General features: G+C 34.5%; 1 protein-coding gene across 1 annotated transcript in view; it reads left to right on the forward strand.

Moving 5' to 3' along the window:
• The window catches only part of LOC129005584 (fibropellin-1-like), a 50,656-nt gene extending 43,232 nt beyond the window's left edge, over positions 1–7,424 (forward strand). The window contains exon 7 of the mRNA XM_054434513.1: positions 6,361–7,424. Within this exon, the coding sequence (XP_054290488.1) occupies positions 6,361–6,713 (353 nt within the window). The 3' untranslated portion in view covers positions 6,714–7,424. The remainder of the gene's footprint in view (positions 1–6,360) is intronic.
• Positions 7,425–19,736: the final 12,312 nt, after the last annotated feature.

The raw sequence follows: 19,736 nt of genomic DNA on the forward strand, positions 1-19,736 counted from the left end.
AATCTCCATTGTTGATGCTACGACACTGTTCTCAACTTCGTGATTTCAGTCAGTAAGCAGCAATTTTCTGTTCCCAAATACACTGAAATAGCAGAATAACAAGTTTGCTAGTGGGAAATCAAGTAGGCCTACTTATTTATGGTTGATAAAATCATCCTTTTGGGAGGATAATTTTTATTTTTCCTTTATACTGATACAGTAATATAATCCTGGCAATACCTCATAATAAAAAATTTATTGGATTTTACTTGTGTTTGTTTAAATGAATGAAGTTCTTAACTAGGCCTAAAATTCATATTTAGGCCTAATAAAAAGGGATTTGGTAAGGGGGATATGGTATAATACATTTTTCAATCCTTAATTTATAACTAATTTACTTATTTAAAAAAACCATTCTTCAGCATATTTTTTTAAAAAGAGCTTAGGCTACTAATCAATATTTTTATATTTATTTGTACAACTCAATTAAAATATAAGTTTACTAGGCCTATAGCCTATTGAATGAAGACTTTTAAATGACATTTGAGAACTGGAACTAAACAAGAATCTTATTACAAGTGTTATTTTGTCTATGGCAGTGTATTTTGAGGTTTGCATCTTGAATTCATTTGCATGGGAAAGTCGTTGTCTAGCACTGGAGCACTACGATGATTGTAAACACTATATAGGTAGATGATTCATTTAACACAGTAATACAAAGCTGGTAGAAATTATACGATCTATTTGTTTATAATGAATGTGTGAAAGTCATTATCAGAACTGACTGATGATGAAATATCCAGTTTTGATAAGTAAATCTGTTATTCTTGTTTATGTTATTCAATGATCCTTGTTCAACATAAATAGGACATATACCATATACCAGTCACTTTTCCTGATTTAAAATATTAATTTTATGAGTTATTCCTTATTCGTACCCTATAGGTACAGTGTATACTAAAAAAACCTGATAGTGAGTAGAACAGTGGTGAAGTTGTAAAGGGACATTGGAAACGGCTTTTCCTTTTCCGGTAGCTTTGTAAATAAGTGGTGATTTTATCCCTTCAATGTTATCCCCAAAGTCAAATGCAGAGCGTTTCTCATACTGGAGATTTTACAACTACAACACTGTTGCTTAAAACATAGTGGACACATGATTTGGCACCTGAAATCACTGTGATGTGTGACTGATTTAGGAAGTAACATAGAGCACAAGGGCCTAGGTTTTTATGATTTATAGTTTGGATAGCAGGCTTACATGTATGGGAAATAGTCCAACCAAACAGCACAAAGAATACATAACTTTACACTATGCAAAAAAGTTGTTATCTTAACTAAAACTTCCTGGAATTGGAACAAATCTATCTTCTGATATTTGGTGTGATTAGAAAGGGCTTATTGCCTTAGAATTAAGGAGACAAAGGACAGTATAAGCACGCTTACCTTAAAAATATACAGAAGAAACACTGAATATTTCGATACCGCTGGCTCCTTTCTCATCATTGAGAGTCACATTGGATTCTTAAAGTAAAAAACCAGTGAAAGACTTCCAGAATCCTGTGTGAAATGACCCTCAATGTTGAGAAAGGTGCCAGTGGCCTTTGAGGAAGATCTTAAACTTTTGTAGGATGTCCACGGCATATCTGATTTTAATTCTAAATACACCGCTCGCCATGCTTTATTTACTACAGCATAAGATGGTAGGCTTTCACCGTTTTAGCTAATTCCTCCCTACAGGAAAGAAGGGTTTACGGTACAGCAACAAGAAGGGTTTTTCATATGTGGTACAATAACATACGGATCTGGGACCAATTTTCTTTATGGCCCCATAGGGAAAACGTAATGATGTAGGTAGTTCAATTGTTGATATATGTATATTTATGCATATATTGTATGAGGTTTTGGCTAAAACAACAATTCATTAGCCTACCTTTTATATAAAAAAATTTAAGTAATCATTAAACCAATGTTTTATATAAAATTAATCAGGCATGAAATCTTTTGTACAAAAATAATCATGCAAATGAAAGATGGTTTGCCAAGTGGGGGGGGGGGGGGGGGGGGGTTGACTCACATCATTTGCTTTCAAACCAAACCAAAATATAATACTTGATAAAAACTAATCATGTGCTTACCAGCCCGTCCCGCACAAGTGTGAAAGCGTACATAAGAGCCAATGTTCTAAAAAACTAGCCATCTGGTTCGGTCCCGCATCGGAAGTTTAGGTTCGTCCTGGTGATTTTTCAACCCCGGCAGAGGTTTAGATCTGTCTGGGCGAACCTGCACTGGTGTGAAAGCTCCCATAGGCTATGATTCAATTAAACAGGGACCTTCCCGCACCGTGCTGGTGTGAAAGAGGGCTTAAATTTTTGCAATTTCCTAAACCATTTTGTAGAGCTTAAAAAAACAAATAATTTCGTAGGGTATATTGAAATGTTTTCATGCGCTTAATGGTTATGGAGCAAATTCTAAAAAACTATAAATTAAAAATATTAATGTTATTCTTATGGAGAATCAGTAAACTGTTGTAGTTTACTTGTTTATGGATATATTTTGATCAATCTTGATATATTTTTTTATACTAAGCTAGTAATACTTTACAAAAAACATTCTTTACTACCCTCCCTGTAGCAGCAACCCTAATGTTACTTTAAATAAATTTAAGTGAAAATCAAATCGGGCAAATGGAAATACCCTTAGTCTACAGGTTTGCTGTGCAGGAGTATTTTTTCTGTTGTGCATTGTTATATCAAATTCACGAGTCGGCTCATTACTTTCAGACAGATTTTTTCATGCCTTTTTTGTTTTATTTTTTGTTCTGCTTTACTTTAATGTAGGCCTACCTGCCATTCTGTAATTTGTACTTAATTATGGTTTGTCCTAAATTAAGTACATTTGTAAACTGGTGTACGCTATAAATACAGTAGACTTCCTCTTATCCGGACACCTTTGAACCGGACATCGGTTTAACTGGACAACACTCGGCGGAAATGACATATCTTTAACCGGACCATTTTTATCAGCACATTGGTTTAACCGGACTAGATCGGCAGGAAGTGGGCAGTACTGAAACGACTGTTCTCGTGGGAAAGATTTGAGACCAGTGATCACGTGTCTAAATACAATGCTCTCCTAAATTTAAGTTGAATGATATCACAGTAAACAGTCCGTTTTAACGAGTTTTTGGGGATGTCGGTTTAACCGGAAAACCCGTTAGCCGGACTGGCCTCGGTCCCGAGGAGTCCGGATAAGAGAGAGTCTACTGTAATTGAGCGAAGCTCTTTGGGATCAACTTCAATGCAGTCTTTATAACACTTAATCTCAATAAAGGCTGAACATATTTTACCCAAACTTACCAAGGTTGTTTTGTCAAATGTTTGGATGGTTTAGACGTAACCAATTTCAATTTTTGATAATGCCTATATAAATTTAAAATACCGTAAAACGGCGTGACTTGAGGCCTGTGGGGTGACTTGAAACCATAAGCTAAAAAAAGTTTTAAACTTTTTTAATTTTGTAACTACTAATAAATTACTTGTACACTTAAACTTTTTTTTAAGCCTAATACCTTAGCTTCAATATGGTATAATAATATCTTCAATTGAAACAAAATTGAATGTAAAAGAAAATGAAATTTAAAAGCAAAAAAGTTTCCCGAAAATTTTAACCCGAATAATATTATACTTTTTTCAGAACAATGACTCTGTGAAACCTGTGGCATTTTTTTTCTCTTTTTTCAACTTCTCAAATTACATTGTCAGCATAGTTTTATCTCTTATCTATTATAGGATTGTCATAAACCTCGTCTTATCAAAACTCAACATAATTTTCATGTCGGGGTGACTTGATACCACATTGGCTGTACATGAAAGATGCCCTTCTTACAATAATTTTAGTTTCTGGGGAGGACTAAAAAATAACTTCAATGTCAATGAGTGGCCCAAACCATTTTAAATGGCCTACCAATCCAGATGTATGCTGGTATAACAAATGTGATATGAAAGAACCATTACACCTCCATTACCCATTAACGCGAGGGGAATGTTCGCAGTCCCCAAGATGAAAAAAATTGAAGCTGAAGAACAAAACCAATGAATAAATGTGTTTAAGAAGCCCTGTAAATAGTGTATATAATGAACAATTTAATTAAGTTACTTTAAAGCTGACAACATCTTCTCTGTCCTTGAATTTTTGAGAAAGAAACATTTTTAAAATTTAAACCACTTTTTCAAGAAGTATAACTGCGACGACGTGTAAAATTGCAACATTTCACTAAGAAGAAAAAAATGTAAAATAAGTAATTACAATTTTGGTTATTATTTTGTTTGAACACACCACTCTTCTAGTTTATGTTAAGGTAAGTAATACTGTGTTTTGGTCCAATATTATTTTTTACAGATTTTTTTATAGTTTTACCAACAAACCCCGCGTTTTGGTTTATAATTTTATTAATAACTTCAGTCAGTAATAATTATGCTAAAAATATGTAAAAAATATCAAAAGATTCAGTAAAAAAGATGGACTCAAATAACCCCTTGAATAAGCCTAATATTGTATTACATTGAAATCACATGCAATCATATAGGCTGGTATCAAGGGACCCCACTTGCAGGGGTGACTTGAACCGGCAATATTTATTTTTCTTTCTTTTACTTGTAACCATGGTAAAAATATATTACTTTGTAAATAGTTAGTATAAGCTAAGACTGTAATAAGTAAATAAAAATATTAGTTCTAATGTGCTTAGTTACAAACATACAATGGTGTAAACTTCAAAAGTGGTATCAAGTCACCCCGTTTTACGGTAACTCAAAGTTTTCAAATTGTAACATTGGTCTTATGGGTTGCCATGATGGTTACAAAATAGCGGTGTAAGTAAATGTAAACAAAACAAAGAATCATAGCATAAAATCAAGCCACGACCTAAACACAGCACAAAGGAAACAAATTTGGATGATGACAACTGATCAAATACCACTAGAGAAAGTCTTAGATTTACATTTAAGTCGCAATTTGGAAACGACCACTGATTGAATAGGTACAGTCATAGATAAAACATACTTTCTTAGGTACATTAACAGATTTGATTTGTGTAGCTATATAAGGTTATAACAAATAACATTTTATCTTAAACAATTCGTCGGCGAATCACATTCATGGATCCATCTCATAAATGGCAAACTTAAACAGGTCCACGACGTAGGAAGTGAAGTGTTGAAGGAAGTAGTAAAGGCGAGATGTGCGGAGTGTGGGAAACGTTTGTGGCAGTTACATTAATGTATCTGCCATACTAAAATGTTATGGGAAGGGAGGGAAACGGGTCCAAGACGTAGGAAGTGGTGAAGGAAGTCGTAAAGGCTTGCAGTGCAGAGTGTGGGAACGCTTTAGGGCAGTTAGATTAATCTATCTAAAATATTAAAATGCTATGGGGAGAGAGGGAAACAGGTCCATGACGTAGGAAGTGGTGAATGAAGTAGTAAAGGCTAGCAGTGCGGAGTGTGGGAACGCTTTATGGCAGTTAGATTAACGTATCTAAAATATTAAAATGCTATGGGAAGGAAGGTAAAACAGGTCCACGACGTAGGAAGTGATGAAGGAAGTAGTAAAGGCTTGCAGTGCAGAGTGTGGGAACGCTTTAGGGCAGTTAGATTAATGTAGGTCTAAAATATTAAAATGCTATGGGAAGGGAGGGAAACAGGTCTACGACGTAGGAAATGGTGAAGGAAGTAGTAAAGGCTAGCAGTGCAGAGTGTGGGAACATTTTTATTTTGTATTGTATCCATACAATTTTTTCATTTATTGCTTTATTAAAAATCATGAAACATGATTGCTCCACTCAACTGACTTTCATTGCTATGAAAGCATTCCTAGTTAAATTGAATTGATATTTTTTTTAAGATAGCAACACAGTCTTAAGTTTGACAAATATTATTTAAATACAGTACTAGTTTACATCTTGTGGAAAAACCGAAAAATCTATTTGGGTAATAATTGTCAACACACATCAATTTTTTTTTAGTAAATAATTTAATTATATATTACGGCTGCTGAAAGTTTTGTTGTAGTTAAAAAATGTATTCAAAGTGATTTGGAATGTGCCATAAAAACGTATAGTGTAAAGCCTAGTTATGTGAGTTGCTTACATTACTTTTACTTACAATACAACCATTTAAAAAATTTGGTTTATTTTTTTATTAATTTACAATTTTGTTGCTACCTGTGGATGTTTTCTATAAAAAATTGATATGTCATATTGAGAACATCCATATAGATAATACTTTTTGTTTATTTCTAGAAACTGAAATGATTGATGTTACAACTTTTACCATCTAAAAACATGTATTTAACATATTTCTACTAACAATAATTTATTTTCCCCAGCTGATCTTTGTATCCCGAACCCTTGTGGAACGAACGCCAGGTGTGAGCCGGGCCACGATCGTTCTGGGAAGGAACGACCTGTCTGCACCTGCATCCCTGGGTACCTGGGAGATCCGTTGTCCTACTGTCGACGAGGCGAGTGTAGCACGGATAACGACTGCCGTAACGACCAGAACTGCATCAACTACAATTGCGTTTCGTCTTGTACAAACCAGTGCGGTGTTGCCGCTATGTGCAACGCTCGTAACCATGTAGCCGTGTGCTCTTGTCCGCCTGGCTACACAGGAGATGCTCTCACCCGTTGCTACAACATCCCAGCTCCTGTCGCCAGAGCTCTCTACAGCAAGAAATAACTTCTTCCACAGTTAAATCTCAGTCAAATTTACGATAAGGAAACTCATTCTTTAATTTAATCTTTTCAATACATTTCTGTCCCTGAATTTATGTTTACTTTCAATATTTTGTATATAAATTCCACAATTATATTTGAATTGTGTAAGGGGTCTTTATTGTCCTAAATATACAGTCTTTTAGCTTCATTTTGTTTATCATTTCTCAGTGTGTACAATAAAATTATTAATTTACAAAGGTCTACCCTTAGAAATTTCTTTTAAATGCCTATCTTAGGTTAGGTTACTTTTTTGAAAAGTTTATCACCCTGCATTCAAAAGTTTATGCTGAAAGAAGATAAAAATTATTGAAATAACAGAAAATTTAAAAACTAAAAAAATAGCATTGAAATTAATATGCTAATAACTTGCACTTAATACATTGTAAATATTTGTTATACAATTATTAACTTAAAATGAGGTTACTAACCTGTCGTCAATCAGTCCTATAAATTGTCGTTGATGACTAGTTTCGGGGCTAAAACTCCATTTTCAAATCTTCTCTTTCAGTCGTCATATGTCAAACATATCTTCTTGCACAAGCCGTCGTCAAAGTTATTTCACACATAAACATAACACATACGAAAACGTTTATAATACAATACAAAGACATGTACATTTGCGTGTGGCCGGCCAAGGACAAAACCAACGACAATATGTAGGACTGATTGACGACAGGTTAGTAACCTCATTTTAAGTCATTAAATCAATCCTGGAGGCAAATTATGTATAAACAATTATTAATTTTGATTTAGTAATAACAATATAAATATTAAGTTTTGAACCTTAGGGGATTGGCGTTCCATGAAAGCAATGATTGTGACTAGTAACAACCTTGTGAGTTACAGCACTAAAGAAAAATATACAGTATAACCTATTATTGATCAGTAAAATATGTTTGATATCATCACTAAAACACTAATAAAAATTCATTTGTCCACTTAATATGCATAATTATTCATTTTGAATCAAATTATTTCACTCATAAATAAACTCATAATAAATTAAAATTAATTTTGCAGGAAGTTGTATTTATTTAGCTGATAAAATTATTGTTAATTTGTTTAATGTTATTATTTAGTTACTAGTCTACTCTTACCTCCATTTACTTTCTAGTGTTAAGGCATAGTTTATAAGTATCATTGATTACCAACAAAATAAACTTCAAGATGTATGTTAAATTAAATGTAATAAACTGCAAGATGTATGTTTAATTAAATATAATTTTCCATTCAATACCTTTTTCAATAATTTTGCGTGTTTAAAGTCTAAAACTTCAAGATAAGCCTCGTTCACACGGTACGAGTTTACAAGCTACCTACTCGCCAGCATGTAAGAAGCCGGCGAGTTGGCGAGTGTGCTTGTATTCGTTCATACGGAGCTTGTCCACTTGCCAACCCGCAGACGTGTAGAAAGACGCCGGCGAGTCAGCGAGTGCGCTTGTAGTCGTTCACACGATGCTTTTTCCATTCGCTCAGTAGCTAGCTTGAACCAAATCTTCCGACATCTTTTAATAACATGCTCACAAGCACAAGCAACTGTGTTCACACTGGGCTACTTTACATGCCTACTCGCTCAAAAGCTGGTGAGTTGGCGTGTAAAGTAGCGGCAGCGTCAACTTTTTCCAGAGCTTTTTTACAAGCAGCTTTTGAACGCGTATGTCGTTCACACTGAGCTATTTTACTAGCTGCGTGTAAAAAAGCCGGCGTGTAGCTTGTAAACTCGTCCTGTGTGAACGGGGCTATAGCAAACATTAACAGGTTTTCTATTTTCTGATTAATATAATCATATATTCATTTCTATTCAAGCAAGAATAGTATTTCATAAAATATTAGAGACCTAAACCTGTCGTGGCAAGGTAGGATAACACAAAATAAAATAAACATTTTTTAAATGGGTTAGAAACAGCGGCGGCCAATTGGCCGCCACATATGGGGATTGACATTCTTTTTGGTCAAGTTAGAAAAATTAATTTAAAATAATAAATAGGAACCTCAAAGTTTGATTTTTTGTAAACAAAATTTATTATTTTTATGGCGTCTAGTAGGCGGGAAAAACGGGAAAGTCGGGATTTAGTCATTATTTTGGTATGAAAGTCGGGAATTTTAATGATTTTTCCGCGATCATTGCAGACGACGCCGATGACGTTTCCGTCGCCGTGGAGTCAATGATGATGTCTCGATGGCCGCGGGAAATGATCATTTGCCGCAAACACGAACGGCAACGATGACGTCCGAGGCAGTTAATGTTATGTCTACTTAGTCGTGGAAGATTTTCATCATTCAAAAAATCCAAATTGGCTAGTTAGAATTTTTATTACTACATTTTTTTCTTTACTTGAGAAACACCCCATTACATATTAATACTTTATGACATAAAGACAGGGTTTGGTGTAGAATTAAAATATTTGATTGAATTTTAAAAAAATTGGCATTAGTATCAAGAATTGAGAATTGCTACATTTTGGCATAAATACATCACCAATTGTTGAAAACTCCAGTCTTGACAAATTTAGCATTAGTCTTGAAAAGTCTGGAATTAGTCTTGAATTTTTAAATGGTTATAAACTAGAAACCCTAAATTTTAACTTTTTAAGTGGTGAAAAATAACGTCTTACCATTACCAAAAAGGTGTTGGAGTTCTCAATAGACAAAGTCAAGTTCTTGACTTCGTCTGTGAGAAGACCTGAGTTATATGCTACAAACCAGCAAATCATTTAGGATCCTAGGTACACAGTACACACACATTTAGGGTTTGGATCAGTCTGTTCCTTTCATTTACCTTATGTCAGCTATTTTCCATAATGTGTAAGGGTGAAAATGAAAATCTTACATGGAATTCGTAAATTAGGCCTACCGCACACGAGAGACTTTTTGTCGGCCGACTGTTGGCCATCTGTCTGGCTGGAGTCGGGGGGACAATCGAAAAGTCGTCAAGACTGTTTGGTCGTTGACTATGGGTGCGCACACGCCACGACTGTTTAGTCGTATTTCGAGTGTCAAAAGGATGTATATGACAGAAACCGCTGTCATATGTGCGTTACTGACAAGATTTCGTGCAAGAAAACTTAAGAGCAAATACTGGGTGCATCTAATTTATAGTCAGAGAACCTTGAAACCTTTATACTCGGATTTGAGGAAATATCCGGACACACACATCCACATTCCATAAAGACCATAAAATACACAGTTTTCCACTTTTCAAGTTTGCCGCCATTTTGGAAAATGGCCAGCATTTTGGAAATAATAGAATTAATAGTTTAAACGAATTTTATGGTCTTTTTGGAATGTGGATGCAATTTTTAGACTTATTTAACTTATTTACTTTTCACATTTTCGCTATAAACCTACTTGTTTAGGAGCTACATGATGTAAAAATGTACACCGGAAGTCATTTTTCCATAGGCTGTAACTCCTAAACCAGTGGGTTTATCGAAAAAATGTCAGGAATAAAAAAGTTTTTAAATTGCCAGTTCTATCCGAAAACATGATAAAATATAGGGTGTTCCATAAGAAATTTCAAAGTTGGCCGCCATTTTGGAAAATAGCGGCTGAATTTCAAAAAAATAAAATCATATTTTTAATTGCCACAAAAAATAAAGGAATGTCCCCCATTTAAAGTTTTCTCTAATTCTTACCGTTTTCGATATCCCAATGGTGGCCTCCTTGAGTTGATCACCTTGTATACAGATGGGTGCAAAATTAGGTATACAGTAATGAAACATTGTATAGAAAAATATATTAATTCATACAAAACCAATCTTTTCCAATTAATTTGAAGAGTATTAAGACACCTAAACCAACTCATAAAATAGTTTTACTTGACAAAAACACCTACTTCCTTGTGTGTTGAAACTGTTTGCCTGTTTGTACTGTATACCTGTATACCTACTTTTGCACCCCTCTGTATATATATATATATAAATTTGTCCTTTAGCACGATAACTCGCAAAAAGGATTTTGATGAAATTTGGTACAAACGAGTAAATCTACATCTATTCACAGATCACAGGGCACTTTTTATTGAAATTTAAGAAATACTGCACTTTGCAAAAAAATACAGTACAAAAAAAGATTATTTTCAAAACAAAATAAAGCACTTTTTTATCAACACATATCAGAAGTTAATTGGAATATATTGCCTCAACAAGATGCTCAAACTAATTTTAACAATTTTTTCAATCAGTTGTTAGTAAGGGCCCTTTCACACGAGGCCACTGGTGGCCGCCACCGGTGGCGGCGGTGGCAGCCACTGGTTGCCCGCCACAGCTTTAACATTATTTTAAATGAGACCTTTCACACGCAGCCACTGCAGTTGCCCGCCACTACACAGTGGCCGAGCAGTGTCTCCTCGCGCAACTGCTAGTTGGCAACCGCCGGCAACTGCAGTGGCGGCAACTCGTCGCGGGGCATTGAATTAAATGGGAGCTTTCACACGTAGCAACCAGTGGCCGCCACCGTGGATGAGCGCGCAGCTACTATTTTGAATCAGTCCAAATGCAGACTGCAAAGACAAACACACTATGGTAGTTGTTGAGTGTTTTCGTGTTGAATTGTTTGTTTGTGAAAATGAGTGATCAGAAGAAAAATAAAGAGGACGTTGCTGAAAAAGAAAAAGACAAAGGAAAACAACAGAATAAGAGAACAAACAAAATAGTAGAAAACAAAGTGGATACTGAAGATCTAATTTGCGAAATTGAAAAGTAACCGGCAATTCGGTATAGTACGCCTGTGTCTTTGCCTTATTTTTTTTATTATCAACGCGAGAAGAAGGAGATGTTCATTGTTCGACAGCATTTTCACAACTATCATTGTACAGTGGCTGAAGTGGAGTGGCTTGTAAGTTGCCTGTATCATCCACTGCAGTTTCCCGGCCGGTAACTGGTGGCGGACACCGGTGGCCGCCACCAGTGGCCTCGTGTGAAAGGGCCCTAAATTTTGATAAATGTTTCCCTCTTAAATTTTACACTAACAAACCACCCAAAAATAAATATAGGAAAAGCTGGGTGACTAAAGGTATTAAAATATCAAGTCAAAGAAAAAGAGAGCTAAGCACTATTGCCAAAACGATTCAAGATGTTAATTTTAAAAAGTATTACAAAAACTATAGAAAGATATTTAAAGCTGTTTGCGATAAGGCTAGGAAAATGTTTAATTGTAAAGTTATATCATCTTCAGATAATAAGAGCAAAGCGGTGTGGAATGTTGTGAAGTCTGAACTTGGAGTCCTGAATGCCAATCATTTGGATTTCCCTGATTTGTGTGTCGGAGACAAGCAATTAAAAGATGGACAAAATGTGGTAAATTTTCTCAATGATAAATTTTGCAACATTTACAAAAATATAAATTGTAATGTAAGCCTTGCTTACACACTGCAACTAATTTGATTAATAATACTAGTAGGCCTAATAATATAAGAATGAAATTTCAGTTCAGACATGTATCGATTTTAGAAATTAAAAAAACCGTTAGAAATTTAAAAAATAAAAAATCTTCTGGATGGGATGAAATTCCTATTGAATTAATTAAAAATGTCATAAACCATATTGCAGAGCCTCTGTGTCTAGTAATCAATCAATGTTTTGATGAAGGAATTTTTCCCTATCAATTAAAAAATGCTGAGCTGAAACCACTTTTCAAAAAAGGCTCAGTAATGGACCCTGATAACTATCGTCCTATTTCAATACTCCCATCTTTGTCTAAAATCTTTGAAAAAATTGCTTACAACCAAATCTATTCATATTTCGAAAATAATGATTTATTTACCAATAAACAATATGGTTTTAGATCTGGGAAAAACACTATATCTGCTGTCTCAGATTTCATAAATCAGGTTTCTGATGGCCTGGATGGGTCTCAGAGCACAGCTGCGGTGTTCTGTGATCTATCCAAGGCATTTGATTGTGTAAATTACAATATATTAATGAGTAAACTTAAATATTATGAATTTTCTGATATGGCTCTATCTTGGATGCATTCATATTTGACTAACAGACATCAAAGAACAATAATTGTAAAAAATGTATTTCACAGTGGCTTAACACTAAATGTGGGGTTCCACAAGGGTCAATACTAGGCCCCTTGCTATTTTTAATATTTATTAATGACTTACCTCGAAATGTATCGTCTAACCTTATCTTATATGCTGATGACACTACAGCAATAGTTAAATCAAATAATTTGCAAAATCTTAAACAAGAAATCAGTCTTTCTATTCTTAATTTATCTAATTGGTTTACAGCCAACGGGCTAAAACTTAATAATTCTAAAACACAGGTGATGCTATTTCAAACAATTCAGAATCGGCAAAACTCCACTGTTGAATTATCTTATGATAATAATATTATATCCTTTACTGAAAATGCAAAATTTTTGGGTTTAGATATCGATAAGAATTTAACATGGAAAACACACATAAAAATGGTAGTTGGTAAATTAAATACGGCTTGCTTTCAAATGTATGTTTTGAGAAATGTAATAGATTTAAAAACTAAACTCACAGTGTACTATGCAATGTTCTTTTCTGTCTTGCAATACGGGATTGAATTATGGGGAGCAACTTCTTATTCTAAAGCAGTTTTCAAAATTCAGAAGAAATTTATAAGGATTTTATCATTTATGCCTAAAAGAACCTCATGCAGAGCTTTATTTGCTAAATATGAGATATTAACTTTGCCTTCACTTTATATTTAAAATGATGGTGAATTTTAAAATTAATTATCAAATGTACAATGATAAACAAATCAGTCATCCATATCTTACACGCTCAAAAAATTTTCAATATCCAAGACATCGCCTTTGTTTATATGAAAGATCTCCTTATTATATGGGATTAAGGCTTTACAACAGTCTACCCACTAATTTCAAAGAAATTAACAGTATTTCAAAATTTAAAAATGATTTCAAACGATACCTTTTACAGAAAAATTATTATAATATTTCCGATTATTTAAATGATAAGTAAATATATTTTAGTTAAAGCTATGTGGATTTTAGTTTTGTTATGTAACTTAGTGTTTAAGATCCCTGACAATATCACCTGTTTCACCAGCTAACGCTGGATCTGTGAAATGTTTTTGTGATAATAAAGTAATATTTCATTTCATTTCATTTCATTCGAAGGAGTTTGCAAACCAGCATGATCGGACTATCGGAACGGGGGTTTATGGGGGATTTTATCGGGTAAAAATGGGGGTTTCCCATTTTTTTTACGATAAAAACAAAAGATTCTGTAATTTCTTTAGAAAACATTTTGCAGAGCTTAAAAAACAAATAATTTAGCATGCTAATTGTTATCATAATGGTTAGAGGGAAATTCCAAAACTCAGATATTAATGTTTTACTAAAACACATCCTGAATACCCTCCCTGTAGCAACAAACCTAGGTCCTCGTTTATCCTAATTTTATTTAAATAGATTAAATACAAAATTAAATCAGGCAAATAGGAATTCATTTAGTCTGCAGGTTTGCTGCAGCGGGGGTATTTTTTTATTATGACCAAATACTCATTCAAAGTATTTTTATAAAGATGGGACCGTGCCTCAACTTCATCGATAAGTTTATCAACTTTCTCGTCCCTCAAAACACACACACTGGTGGTTGTCGAAGCCTTAATAATAACAATAACACACAAATAATAATACTTATCATAATAACAATAATAATACACATGATAGCAACGCACTCGACTGTCAGACTGGCAGACTATTTAGTCGTCAGTGTGCGCGTTCTAACTTATCTAGTGAGTACAATCTAAGTTCAGCCAAGCAAATTATATCAAGGATCTCAAAGTATATTCTACCTCAATCTGAAAACACTGAAAATGAGCAACTCCCCTTGACTATTGTGACCTGTCCTCAACAGGGAAATAATTCAGTTGACTGTGGGGTATTCATGGTAATGTTTATTGAGTGGATTATTCAGGCAATTCTGGATCAGAAATTAAATCAGTTGGAAATGGTCTTCAAACAACGCACTATAGAAGAACATGATGTAATTGTGAAACGAGCAGTTATTGCATATCTGACTTGTAACAATAATTTCATTTATATTAGCTCTGAAATATTGAAGAAAGTGATTTTCCAGGCCTCACATCTAGCCTACCAGTCTGGGACTGCGGAAAAAACTCTGGTTGATAAGTCAACTTTTACCAACATGAGCTGTGTGGCAGATAGGGAGACAAAAGTTACAAAAGAGGACGAAAAAATAGTTACACCCAAAGTAACTTCAGAAAATGACTGGACTACAGTTAAATATTCACAGAGAAACATTAAATCTAGTCATAAGAAAAACAATCTACAAGAGATCTCATCAAAAATAAATACATCTAATCCTTATCATTTACTTGCAGAAAGCAATACGGAAAAAGGTCTAAATGGTGTTTCAAATATAAAAAAAACTAGTGCTAAAACTAACAATCAGCTAAATAGGAAAACTGGAAAAAAGAAGGAAAATAATAAAAACACGATTAGACCAAGGACAAAACCAATAAATTTATCTTTAGTCAGTGACAGCCTGGGAAGGGGTGTTGCTCAGGAAGTAAATAACATATATTAAAATGGTGTAAATACCTGCTTCGTGGTAATCCTAATGTTGCTAGTGTCGCAACTAGTTTCGACTTTTTACAAAGTCATCTTCAGGCGAAGGCGTCAAGGATGTCAACTGGTGGTCACTTCATATGAAGGTCGTCATTACACATAAATGTACATAAAAACACGAACACGAACACGGACATTAACACGTAAAAACGGTACATTTAACACAATTAAACGAACAACGGTAACTGTAAAGGAATGATGTGACACGACCGGGATGGATGCAAGGTCTAGACTACCGGTCAACGTGGTCGGTCGGTGCGATGACGTCACTCCTTTTGTCTTGTTATCAGTCAGCTGTTGTAGGTCCCATCCCATTCATTCCTGACTCTTTCTCTAGTATTTTGATAGCCGTATCATAAATATAATTTGATTGGAAGGAAAGCTTGTCATTTAAGATGTTTTGTCTGTCAAGTTTTACAGCTCGGTATATTTCGAATTCTTCTAGTGTGTTTCTATTAAAATGGTTGTTAGATAGATGCAGTACTGTCATGTTGTTGTCGATATTTGTATAATTATGGTTATCTGAGACTAAATGTTCGGCAAAAGTTGAGGTTTGAGCGGATGTTGTTTTTCTTGGTAAATGTTCTCTGAATCTTTTTTTGAAGGAACGAGCTGTCTGGCCAATATAGTATTTAGAGCAGTTGTCACAATTTATCTTATAAACGCCAGTCTTATCGAAAATTGGAGTTGTCGTTTGGGGCCGTTCTTTTAATAAAGACCCAAGTTTGTTTACTGTTTTAAACGATACAGTGACGTTGTTTTTGGCCATAATATTTTTGAATTTAGTACTTAGAGATGAGCCGTACTCCGTTGAAACATAGGTTTTTTTATCTTTTGTTTTTGATATTTTTCTTTTTTGGTGTTTGAGAATTAATTTATCAATAATATTGCTCTGATAACCGTTAGCGACAGCAATGTGTTTGAGAATGTTTATTTCATCGTTGTAGTTCGATGGACTCATTGGCACTGAAAGCAATCTATGTACAAAGCTATTGTAGGCGGCTATTTTTTGTGAATGGGGATGATGAGAGTCTGCGTGGATGGTTTGGTCTGTAATAGTTGGTTTTCGGTAAATTTTGAAGGTAAATGCTGAGTTCTGTTTTGTTATGGTTAGATCTAAAAAATTCAAACTGTTGTTTTCCTCCTCTTCAAGCGTGAATTTCATATTTTTGTGTATGTTACACAGATAGTTGTTCAACAAAGAGAGTTGTCTACTATTGCCGTTGAATAGTACGATGGTATCATCGACGTATCTGTGGTAAAAAACTATTTTATCCCTATAACGGTTGTCAGGTGAAAATAGATGTTCATTTTCAAAACTGTTTAAAAATATTTCTGCTAGGATGCTGGAGAGTGGGGAGCCCATGGCTAATCCTTCCTTTTGGTTGTAAAAATTATTCTGAAATTGGAAATAGTTTTGGCTTAGCACTAATTGCGTCATTGATAAGAGTCCTTGACGCCTTCGCCTGAAGATGACTTTGTAAAAAGTCGAAACTAGTTGCGACACTAGCAACATTAGGATTACCACGAAGCAGGTATTTACACCATTTTAATATATTCAACGTAATCCGGAGGCTAAATTCTAAAATAAATAACATAAGTAACTACAGTATTGGTTCAACAGGAATCGTTATGCCAAATACAGGCCTCTTGCATGTTGTTGATGTGGCATTGAAACAGAAAAGTAAATTTGTTGCTATTATGGGAGGAACAAACAACACTTTTGATGGTTCAACTAAAGAAATATTTAAGAGCCTTGAGGACAAATTAAAAAAGTTTGATAAAAACAAAACCATTTTGTTTTGCACAGTCCCCCAGAGACATGATGCTGGACCTAATGACCTAGTGCATACAGAGGTTAAAATTCTCAATAACTACATTCAGGAATTGGCGGCCCGTATGAATAACATCTACATAGTTGACACACATTTACTAAAAAGAACTCACCATACAGCTCATGGGTTGCATTTGAGTTACAGAGGTAAAAGGGAGGTTGCTCGTTTGTTGTTACAGTGTATTAAAGATAACACTAAACAAATAGTCAACAAGACATCCATCGATGATATTAAACATAATCAGCAGCAATCCAACATACAGCTAATAGAGGCAGATATGAAAGAAGTTATTGATTTGTTTGCGAGTGATGCCAGCTGTGCTTTTGCTCACTGCATTTCTGCTGATTTTAACTGTCCCAAACATATGAGCAAAGGAGTAGCTACAGTATTCAGGGAGAAATTTGGTAGACCCTGCCAATCAGATTATTGTGGAGGAAACTTGACATTCCAGAAATCCAAACAAGGTGCAACAATATACAGCTTGGTAACTAAGGAAAAGTTTTACCAGAAGTCTACAAACCTACAGAACTATACACTCTACTATGACTCGGCTTTCGAACAACTAACAAACCATTTTAAGAAAAACAATTTGGAAACACTAATCTGCTCCCCCATGGGATGTATTAGAGACCGAGTTTCACCTCACCATTTTATGAAAAATTTACTTAATTTCCAAAAGAACACTTCAGCTTCAATCATAATTGTTACTCTCGATGAAATTACCACAGAAACGCTCAGAAATGGAATGTCTTTTAAAGGATTTGTGGACTGCATTAAGAAACTGATTTCCTCATCACATTCTCTTGCTTCCAACAACCTCGCAACTAAGCTGGCTACACCGAATATTCAGTCAGTAAAAGAATACCCACCTCTACCACTGCACCACTCAACTGCTCCAAGTAGCACAAAATCTCCTACTCTCAACGAACAAGACGCTCCCTCTCCAGTCGGACCTGCTCTAGTATGCCAACTACAGGCGTCCAGCTCGCCTGTACCTCATGTAACTACTAGTCTGTCAACTTCATCTGCCCCCTACCACCTCCAGCAGCAGTGTCACAGTGTGGGAAGAATAGTGAAAAGGCCAAAATTAGTGTGAGTGCCAGTGTGAGTGCTTCTGATGTGAATATCTGTAGCACCTCTTTTTTAGAGGCAACTCCAATGGGGCATCCTCTTCTGCAAAGGGAGCAGCTTTAAATAATTTAAAAGATATTAATTTAAATGTAATTCATATTAACGTTCGGTCTTTAAGAAATAAGTTACCTGAATTGGCAATAGTTTTGGAGGAATCAAAATGCAATATTGTACTCATAAACGAACATTGGTTGCTTAAAAAAGAAATAGATTTGTATGTACCAAAAAGCTTTTCCCTTGCAGCATCTTTTTGCAGGCAGGATGACCCCCATGGAGGTGCGTCTATATTGGTTAGTGAGGGACTTATGTATGATGTGATTGATATTTCTCATTTTGTGTACACAAGCCTTTTTGAAGCTGCATGTATTTATGTTGATGAATTTGATATTGTTTTCATTTCTCTATACAGAACGCCTGTTTCAGATTGTAATGTTTTTTTTCATCATCTAGAAAAACTTTTATCATTCGTTCTGTCAAAAAAACCTTCTAGCAAAATTGTACTAGGAGCTGATTTTAATATTGACTTTTTAAAAACTGACAATTGTACTGAATCGCTTAAAAGTATTTTAAAATCTTTCAACTTATATCATGTTTTTAAATACCCGACCAAAGGGGATAAATGTATTGATAATATCGCAACAAATATTGATCAACATCAATTCACTCATACGGTGTGGGATTATAAAATATCTGATCATCCCATTTTGTTTTTTAAACTTATAATTAAAAATATAGCACCAAATGTACTCAAAGAAATTTCTTTTCGTAAACTTAATGAGGAGAACCTTGGCATGTTAGCATTGAGCTTGTGTAATGCAAATTGGGAGCCTATTTTTCATACTCTGGATGTAAACACTGCTTTTGAATATTTCTTAAATACTATTGTTTATTATTTTAATTTGTACTGTCCTAGAATATCTAAGAAAATCAGGCATGATTATAAGAGTAAATTAAAGAATAAATGGTTTGATGAATCTCTAAGGAAAATGCGAGATACTGTTATTTTTCTTGCAGATTTAACAAAAATGCCTAATTTAGCAAAACATGATGATTTAAAGAGAACTCTGTCAGTTTATAGGAAAAAATATAGGACTATGATTAAAGTGGCTAAGATTAATTATAATGAGAAATTTGTTAGCAGTTCAAGGAATACATGTAAGGCTGCTTGGCAAATAGTAAAATCAGAAAGTGGGGATTTTTTCAAACATAATAATACCGTTCCACCTTTTTCAGCAGATGATTTTAATAACCATTACATAGATGTTGGGAAAAAGGTGGTAGAGAAGGCTCATGTTGAGCAAGGTAGGAGTTTGGATTTCTCTAATTTTCTAAATAATGCTAATCGTTCTAGAAATAAATTTTTGTGGAAATTGGTAACAGAGAATGATATGAAAAAAATAATAAGATCTCTTAATCCATCAAAC

This window comes from Macrosteles quadrilineatus, unplaced genomic scaffold (genome assembly GCF_028750875.1).
Source record: "Macrosteles quadrilineatus isolate MER2022 unplaced genomic scaffold, UCM_ALF_1.0 Scaffold_24__1_contigs__length_1734639, whole genome shotgun sequence".
Taxonomy (NCBI): Eukaryota; Metazoa; Arthropoda; class Insecta; order Hemiptera; family Cicadellidae; genus Macrosteles; species Macrosteles quadrilineatus.